Below are 9,895 nucleotides of genomic sequence, written 5' to 3'. Positions count from 1 at the left end.
TTCTCTCTTTCTCTCTCTGTGAAAGTATCTGTCACTACAGTATCGAAATGTGATTGTTTCAGTTAGTGGAATAGTTTCATTTTTAAAGTGAAAGTATTTGACATGAGTGTTTTTGTTTCACTTTTGACACGTAATACTTAAATAGTGGAGGAGATATTATGTTGCCGTGTGCTCGAACTCTGCAAGAAGTTAATAATTTTTTTTGACTAAAACACAACTGGAACCCTAAGTAAGGCATGTGTAAAATTTGAATGAAATTGGTTGCGTAGTTCTCGAGTTTTAGGGATTCACACAGACAGACACACATTCTCATTTTTATATATATAGATAATAACATGCAAAACACGTTAACAATTTTGATAGAATAATGTTTTTCACTACATTTCTAACCTGTTTCATGTCAATGCTTCAGTTCGGCATACATCCCATCATTGTAAAGGTCCCCCGCTGAATTCCTCTCTCATGGCTTTTTTACAGCTTCATACTCAAACCAGCGCGATTTTCCTAATAGCTGTTTCAGCAGCTCTATACCAACTCGGAGATGGATGAAGAACCAACGCAACCATACGTATTTGCAGCGATGTAAAGGATCAGCCTAATCCTCAATTATCCGTTGAAGACCTCCAACACGTGTGTGTTGGCACTCCGTCGCTTACGACGTCGAGGGTTCCAGTTGATCCGATCAACGGAACAGCCTGCTCGTGAAATTAACGTGCAAGTGGCTGAGCACTCCACAGACACGTGTACCCTTAACGTAGTTCTCGGGGATATTCAGCGTGACACAGTGTGACAAGGCTGACCCTTTGAATTACAGGCACAACAGAAACAGGAAGAAAGAGTGATGAAAGAATCACAACTTTTTCATCACTGCTTCGAACCCTCGACGTCGTAAGCGATGGGGTGCCAACAACAACAGATATAAAATAAAAATAAAAGCTTCCCAGGTTTTCTGTTTTCCAGTAAACTTATAAGGCACTGAATTTCGTTTTAATTACATTGCGGATTAAATGGATTCATGCTTGCATAGTTTTGTGTTGATAAGTAAAAATAAAGTTTCCTTATATGGAAGTATGTTGGATATAATATAAAAAGAAATTTTAGATTTATAACAAAAAATATGATCAAAGACGATTTGCAGACAATTCCTTGATTTTAATTCTGTATCTCCGTTTCTGCTGTTCCACCTTCTGTTTTCATTTTATCATATGTATCTGGAAACAATGGAAAAAAAAGTATAAAAAATATTATTCTTTTGAAAGAAAAAGAAAAAGCACAATCATACTTAAACATTATATTCCTATGTAACTCCATTTGCCAGTAACTTTTTTCTTATAAATGAAAAGATATCATTACCGAAGATGAAGCAGTGATTAACAATACACACTTTACACGGCCCGTAAGTTATGGTGAACAATAACGGACCTCAAGAGTGAATGTTTCTCATAGAAGCACACTTATATATACACACCTATATGCACACACACACACACATTATTTATTTAAAGGTAACAACACATGTATTAAAGCGCTACTTATAGTTTCATATGTTGAGAAAACAAACATATTCTTCAGGAACAAACCACATATAACGAAATAAAGAAATTGAATGATAGAAAAAACGCGTTTCTTCAGCAGGGTTCGCCACCATCCCCTGCCGGAGCCTCGTGGAGCTTTAGGTGTTTTCGCTCAATAAACACTCACAACGCCCGGTCTGGAAGTCGAAACCGCGATCCTATGACCGCGAATCCGCTGCCCTAACCACTGGGCCATTGCGCCTCCACATTGCTTATTATGACAACATCGATGCTAATTTTGGTAGTTGCAGAAGTAAGAAAGACGAAATTGCACTTACTCTCTCTCTTCTTGTCAAATTTTTCCTTTTGATCACGTATAAACTGGTGAATGATATCTCTGGTATCTTTCTTGTATATACAGTAGAATATGAAGATAAACGTTCCTTGAAGCGTATTGAAGATAGCAAAGAGATATTGAAATGCTTCCGCCGCTTTACCAAAAGAAAAGAATGCTATGATCCAGGTAAAACCCAGAAGGATGCAAAGACCAACGGCGCCCCAAAAGCGTACCTTTCTTGTTTTGTGCATAACATTGCTGAATTTTTGCATCGTGACAACTCGCCAGATAACGTAAAGGAATATGCCAAGGTTTAAAGTAAGAATGATAACCACGGGAGTCAAGAAAGCAACATAGAAAGGTGTGTTGGATAACCAACAGCTACAAAAGAAATAGAAAGACAATTACGAAAGGAAATCTGTCCACTGGGAATAGCTAACGAATGTACTGGACAATGTTGAAAACAAACATGACAAAATGAAATATACTTATACAAGAAAAAAGGCCATGCGGCCGCAAGACAGGTATGTGGGGTAACAAAGGAAAATTAAAATGTCCTGTAGGATTGGAGACGAGAGGAGAGATAGACAGTTATAACGAAGGAAGAAGTAAATTATTATGGAGGGAAAGAGAGAGAAAGGGAGAGAGAGAAAGAGAGAGAGAGAGAGAGAGAGGCAAAAGAAAGGCAAAGAAAGAGAAAGAGACAGAAATAGACATCACACCAAAAATATTCAAAGAATATATTACAAATGAGTAAAAAAAAATCAGGAATGCATAGCATTACATAAATGCGCAACGAGGTGGAAGGAAATGGTACTCGAATACCGGAGGTAGAGCAATACGCCTGTTTTATTACTAACTTCATTCTATATCACAACTGCCTGTCAGGAAATACAGCAAATCTGAACTCATCAGAGAATTTGTTGTTGTTGGCACTCCGTCGCTTACGACGTTGAGGGTTCCAGTTGATCCGATCAACGGAACAGCCTGCTCGTGAAATTAACGTGCAAGTGGCTGAGCACTCCACAGACACGTGTACCCTTAACGTAGTTCTCGGGGATATTCAGCATGACACAGTGTGACAAGGCTGACCCTTTGAATTACAGGTACAACAGAAATAGGAAGTAAGAGTGAGAGAAAGTTGTGGTGGAAGAGTACAGCAGGGTTCGCCACCATCCCCTGCCGGAGCCTCGTGGGGCTTTAGGTGTTTTCGCTCAATAAACACTCACAATGCCCGGTCTGGGAATCGAAACCGGATCCTATGACCGCGAGTCCGCTGCCCTAACCACTGGGCCATTGCGCCTCCACTTCATCAGAGAATATGACTGTCCTAAAATACTAGTGGCCTCTCCATCATCTCACTGACCCAATCTTTTCTCTACTTGATGTTGCCTGGTCGAAGAAGTGGCTTCCTTCTTGCTGCTCTGCCATAGTAACCAAGTTTGTGGAGATACCTGACAGCTGTTCTGGGACCGACATCAACTTGTTCTGCTATGTTAGTGGCCTTGCAACAAGGATTATCCTCCACACTTCTCTTAACAAACAGAAGGGTCTTGTTAGAGGGCTCTGGTTGATCTGGGTGAGATGATGTGGACTCCTTCCCCTCTCTGGTGAATTTCACAATCACTCTATTAACTGTAGAAAGCAGGACCCCAAGGTTTTCTGTGATTTTGCGTTGACTATGTCCATCTTCAGACTGACCCACAATATGGCCCCTTTGAAATTCAGGTGTAATGTAGGTAAATCAAGAAAGCAGTTGTGTAAAAAGATGGGGAATGCGGTAGGACAGGTTTGATGTATATGTTTGTAGGGTGTGGGTTGATAGGTGAAGATGTTGGCTGAAGGTTAAGGAGAGGAGATTTATTTGGGTTTGATGTTGGTATTTTGTCATTGCTTTATGAAGGGGTCCGCAATCCCCGGCCTGCAGGCCACATCCGGCCCGCGAAGGCCTTGATCCGGCCCGCGAGGGTTTTGTGGAAATTCAGAATTTTTAAGATTTCATTTATCTCAAACCACACTTTGCCTCAACTCCAGCATTTCGGTATTGCCTGTCCGTCTGTTTTTACCGGGCACATATACACGAACACCAATGACACAGGTGTGCAGGTGCGCGGCATCTTATTTTTGGTAAAATGAAACATGTACAGCGCAGGCCTTCTTACATTCATACACTGTCTACAATCACTTTTCGCTTGTGTTTGATGGTCACCGGTAAGAAGTTTTGTTGAGAAATAATTGCTGCTTATTGTGATTTATTAGTGGACGTGCAATGGCCCAGTGGTTAGGGCAGCGGACTCGCGGTCATAGGATCGCGGTTTCGATTCCAGACCGGGCGTTGTGAGTGTTTATTGAGCGAAAACACCTAAAGCTCCACGAGACTCCAACAGGGGATGGTGGCGAACCCTGCTGTACTCTTCCACCACAACTTTCTCTCACTCTTACTTCCTGTTTCTGTTGTGCCTGTAATTCAAAGGGCCAGCCTTGTCACACTGTGTCACGCTGAATATCCCCGAGAACTACGTTAAGGGTACACGTGTCTGTGGAATGCTCAGCCACTTGCACGTTAATTTCACGAGCAGGCTGTTCCGTTGATCGGATCAACTGGAACCCTCGACGTCGTAAGCGACGGAGTGCCAACAGCAACAACATTGTTATTTATTGAACTGGCATCACTGCAATCCATTGAGCCTAACAGAAGATTCATGAGAAACAAAGTGGCCACACTGACCAAGTAGAGAAATTCTTCTGATAATGTTTTTGTATGATTATTCCTTGTTATACATTTTCAGTAGATTATCACATTTGCTTTTGTTCTGACTTATTTTTAGTCATACATTTCGCCTTCCTGTCCAGGATCCTGCATCTCTTGAATAATAACATAAAATGGAAAACAAGGAAAGTTAAGTGGATTTTGAATGCGGAAATTTTAATCAGGAGTGGACACTTAACGAGTTTTTCATCGAGCACCAAAGAAAATGAGTTTGTTTAATTTGTCGAAAACTGTGAAGAGAGTCTCAAATATCAAACGGCATTATGAATCTCGTTACCATTGTTTTAACAATTCCAATGGTGCGGCACGAGAATAAGAAGGTGAGCGTCTGAGAAACGTCTGAGAATTTAGGTCACGACATTCTTTGTATGGAAAGTTGCTTTTTTCAGTGTTAGTAGCGAAGAAGACCAGGGAAAAATAAGATGGATAAAACACAGAAATACTTACACTTCTGCAATTCTCGTATAATTGTTTGTGGAATTGATTGACAAAGTAAGTATAACAATGATAGCTGGAAGACCTGACAACGATATTTACATAAATGAAGATAAATAAGTAGATATTTATTAATATTTAAAATTATAGCCTGAACAGGATAAACTATCCCTATTTTGCAGAGAAAAGTGTAGGTGCAAAATAGGGATAGTTTATCCTGTTCAGGCTATATTATTAGCATTATTCTGCGATTGAGAATTTAAAATCACTTCTTTAACTTTCTAAAAGACATCTCAACGCTTCTAAAAAAGTAAGCTTCGTTTGTTTATTTACGTTTTTCGTAATTTGAATTTAATGTTTAATTAATATTTAAAATTATAAATACGTGACACTTGAATCGATGTTTTGACTGCTTTTTTTTTTTCTCCGGAAAAATGTCAAGTACAAAAGAAGTCACTGTTTTATTTCGTATCACGCACAGATCAGTTTTTACTATTTGATGAAGGGAGTGAAATAATGCACGGCACATACATTCGATCATTATAAACAAATTATTGGTGCAGGTCGTTCGGCAATAGCTGAGCAATCATACATGATCTTCGACGGGAGAGACCAGACCATCACGTGTATGTGTGTGTGTGTGTGTGTGTGTGCATTGTTATGCGTGGAGATGGTCAGTTTTTGGGGCTAATGAAGCGCAAGTACTATTTATTTGATCTTTACTTTAGATTTTACTCGTATTATTTTTAGCTTATACGTCTATCAAAGAGAGAAAGAGACAGACAGATAGGGAAATTATGTGTGTGCGTGTGTGTGTGTGTGTGTATGAAGGGGAGAGAGATAAAGTAACAAAAATCGTTATACATACCCCATGCCAAAATTGAAGTTCTCATCATGAAAGATGTCTGATACGTTTTGAATGTAATAACCACACTTAAGAGAACATTAATTGCTTCTATAGTCATCCACATGAAAGACGCCAGAAGGAAGTAGTGTAACATAGCAGCCACTGTCTGCAATGACAACAATAACAACAACATCAACACTAACAATAATGACTTCTGACATTGACACACGCTCTCAAATATATATTGAATATATTGTTTTGCAGGGGTGGGGATATAGCTAACAGTATCGGCGCTGGTACTTGATTGATATTTTATATTATCGATCCAAAAAAGATGAAGATCAAAACCAGACCCTGCTGATAGTTCAATGCAGTGACGTAATTCAGTACCTGAAAGGAATTTCATTTAATGCTTTTGCCAATCCACCACAGTCCTATTAGGTAATAATAATAATAATAATGTTGTTTGACCTTAACCAGTTGAGCATGTTCCTTGGTGGCTGACGATATGTGCATCTCTGATCACGAGCAGAAGTAGTGGGGGAGCATCATAGCCATGTGTTGAGAGGAATTCTTTGGGGTTTGAATAATTCACCTTTGGAAACATGGGTGTTTCGCTCAACATCCTTAAACAAACCTTATTCAGGGACCTTTTGAGTGGGATGGGCTACTCGACCTGAAGAAAATTCTAACTGGGCCACACCTGCAAGGTCATGTGCTGTTTAACTTGATATGAGATCACCATGTCGCGCACATATGGTTGTGATGCATGTGCCTGGTTTACCCTTATCAGAGAGGTAATCATGATGGGTATACTGGTCTTAGTATATTTTACCCCAGTGTCACTTTGATGGCATGCACTGCTCTCTCACTCAATAATAATAATAATAATAATAATAATAATAATTGATGCTTTATTAGATAGAATTGCTCAAATAGATGCAACAAAATTCACAGGAAGTTGAACAGGGGTGAGATAAATGTTTTGGGGAGGGGAGGTTTGGAAGACTTTATATAAAATACAATTTCTGGAATTAAAACTTCATCATTTACTATTTCGTATTTCTGTTCATAAAAATTGCTGTCATCACCATAGAACAGATCAAATAAAAAAATACAAAAGCAAACAGCACAAACATTAAACGTAACATTTATTAGTCGTGAAAGATTTAGGAAAGAGCTGCAACCTGGGCTGTTACTAGAGGAAGTTTTTGTTGGCACTCCGTTGCTTACGACGTCGAGGGTTCCAGTTGATCCGATCAACGGAACAGCCTGCTCGTGAAATTAACGTGCAAGTGGATGAGCACTCCACAGACCAGTGTACCCATAACGTAGTTCTCGGGGAGATTCAGCGTGACACAGGATGACAAGGCTGACCCTTTGAATTACAGGCACAACAGAAACAGGAAGAAAGAGTGAGAGAAAGTTGTGGTGAAAGAGTAGAGCAGGGTTCGCCACCATCCCCTGTCGGAGCCTTGTGGAGCTTTAGGTGTTTTCGCTCAATAAACACTCACAGCGCCCGGTCTGGGAATGGAAACCGCGATCCTATGACCGCGAGTCCGCTGCCCTAACCACTGGGCCATTGCGCCTCCACACTAGCGGAAGTAAATATATTTGAAGTAACAGATTGTCGTTCATTATGTTTAATATAAAGCAAAACATATGCAAGCATAAATGCATTTTCACTTACCTTACAATTAGCTATTGGTTTTACAGCATGCGCTTGCATCCCAGCAACAAAGATAAAGTTTGTGATTGCCAAAGAACTGCACAAGCTTACTAAAATCTTTGAAGCCAATGATTTCCATAGATTTCTGAAATAACGAATAAAGAAATATTGGTTTTAAATTTTGGCACAAGGCAAGCAGTTTTGCGGGGTAGGGGATTAAGTCAATTATATCGATCTCCCCCAGTGTGTAACTGGTACTAATTTATTGACCCCCACCCCCTCAAAAAAAAGGATGAAAGGCAAAGTTGACCTTGGTGGCATTTGAACTCAAAACGTAAAGACAGGCTGCTAAGCATCTTGCCCGGCGTGCTAACGATTCTGCCATCTTGCCGTTTTAAGGAAAAAAGAAATAATCCTTTTTACTGTAGGCACAAGGCCTGAAATTTGGGGGAGGAGTATGGTCGATTACATCGACACCAGTATTTCACTGGTACTTAATTTATCGATTCCGAAAGGATGAAAGACAAAAGTCGACCTCAGCAGAATTTAAACTCAGAACGTACCGACAGGTGAAATACTGCAGGCATTTCGCCCGGCGTTCTAACCATTCTGCCAGCTCGCCGCCTGAAGGAGAAAAAAAAAGAAATAATGATATTTAATCTATTGAAGTATGACACCGTATCAGTCACGAAGTCAACCTGCTTGTGAAATTAACATGCAAGTGGCTGAGTACTCCACAGACACGCATGCCTTTAATGTAGTTCTCAGGGAGATTCAGCATGACACAGAGTGTGACAAGGTTGGCCCTTTGAAATACAAGTACAACTCATTTCCGAGTGGAACAGAGCATTGAAATATAAAGTCACTCAATACATAAATAATGGTTCGAAATTTTTGGCACGGAAGCCGTAATTTTAGAAGGATAAGTTAATTGATACTACAAGCCTTAGTATCGATCCTATATGGGCGAAAGACAAAGTTGGCATCAGTGGCATCTGAACACAGAACTTAAGGAAATGGAAGAAATACTACAATACATTTTGTCTGATGTGCTTAATGATTCTGTCAACTTTGAAGATTTATTAACAATGTTATTTTTACAATAGAACATACCTAGAGGTCTTACCCATAGGTTTTAGCCAATATTGTTTCATTGTTTCCAGTAGACATTGTAGACACCTTGTTGTTATATACCAGGGGTTTTCAAACTTTTTGACTTGCGGACCCCTTTATATTTCAGGCTTTAGCTTAGGGACCCCCTTATAAACGCTTATGAAATTTATACATAAATATTTGCTTAAAATAACATATATTTTTACATTTATTTATTTAACAGTATTTAACAAATAGGTTTATTGTCAATTAAAAGATTTCGATTAAAAAATATAAATCAAATTGCCCATAAAAAGTATTTGCTGTCCACGGACCCCCTGTCTTGTCCTTGCGGACCCCTGTGGTCCGGGGACCACTGTTTGAAAATCCCTGTTCTATACAATATCTTCTTGAATGGAAAAGTAAAGATCAACTGAACTACTTCCACTTCTGTGTTGAGATTTCCTAATCTCTTTTCTAGTGTGTGTGTGTGTGTGTGAAAAGAGCGAGAGAGACTGTAGTGGGTAGCAATATTCAAGGTGCACCCTGGCAAAGTTAGAGAAGAGAAGGATGATGGTTTAAGGAAATCTGGACTGGGAAGTCCTAACGATCCAAGAACACATTCTGTGGGCAATATCAACTTTGTTGCTGATGTGTGCACTCCACTTAAGCTTTTGTCCACAATTACATCTAAGTCTTTGATATTATATAATGCTATGAGGAGCTCGTTCAAGGTAAAAGTCTATAGTTGTCTAAGTATATTCTGTTTCTCTAAGTGGACGAGCTTAAATTTTCCCTCATTTAGCAGCAAAATGTTTTGTTTTTCGCCCATCAAACCACTGAGTATAGATTGGACTGGGGATTTACTCACTTGATTTTCTGGAGCTTGGAATCACTTGCGTGGAGGGGCAATGGCCCGGTGGTTAGGGCAGCGGACTTGCGGTCATAGGATCGCGGTTTCGATTCTCAGACCGGGCGTTGTGAGTGTTTATTGAGCGAAAACACCTAAAGCTCCACGAGGCTCCAGCAGGGGATGGTGGCGAACCCTGCTGTACTCTTCCACCACAACTTTCTCTCACTCTTACTTCCTATTTCTGTTGTACCTGTATTTCAAAGGGTCAGCCTTGTCACCCTGTGTCACGCTGACTCTCCCCGAGAACTACGTTAAGGGTACACGTGTCTGTGGAGTGCTCAGCCACTTGCACGTTAATTTCACGAGCAGGCTGTTCCG

At 40.0% G+C, this 9,895-nt stretch overlaps 1 protein-coding gene across 2 annotated transcripts in view; it reads right to left on the bottom strand.

Moving 5' to 3' along the window:
• Positions 1–6: 6 nt before the first annotated feature.
• LOC106874887 (adhesion G-protein coupled receptor G6) overlaps positions 7–9,895 on the bottom strand; it is a 27,220-nt gene continuing 17,331 nt past the window's right edge. The window contains exons 12-16 of one of the 2 annotated variants that reach the window (XM_014922800.2): positions 7,594–7,717; positions 5,925–6,069; positions 5,069–5,141; positions 1,853–2,232; positions 7–1,211 (exon numbers count right to left, since the gene is read on the bottom strand). In XM_014922800.2, the coding sequence (XP_014778286.1) occupies positions 1,153–1,211; positions 1,853–2,232; positions 5,069–5,141; positions 5,925–6,069; positions 7,594–7,717 (781 nt within the window). In that variant the 3' untranslated portion in view covers positions 7–1,152. The remainder of the gene's footprint in view (positions 1,212–1,852; positions 2,233–5,068; positions 5,142–5,924; positions 6,070–7,593; positions 7,718–9,895) is intronic. The other variant, XM_052977245.1, reaches the window with a different exon arrangement.

The sequence above is a fragment of the Octopus bimaculoides genome, chromosome 27, assembly GCF_001194135.2.
Source record: "Octopus bimaculoides isolate UCB-OBI-ISO-001 chromosome 27, ASM119413v2, whole genome shotgun sequence".
Taxonomy (NCBI): domain Eukaryota; kingdom Metazoa; phylum Mollusca; class Cephalopoda; order Octopoda; family Octopodidae; genus Octopus; species Octopus bimaculoides.
This window is presented reverse-complemented; position numbering and strand designations above follow the sequence as displayed.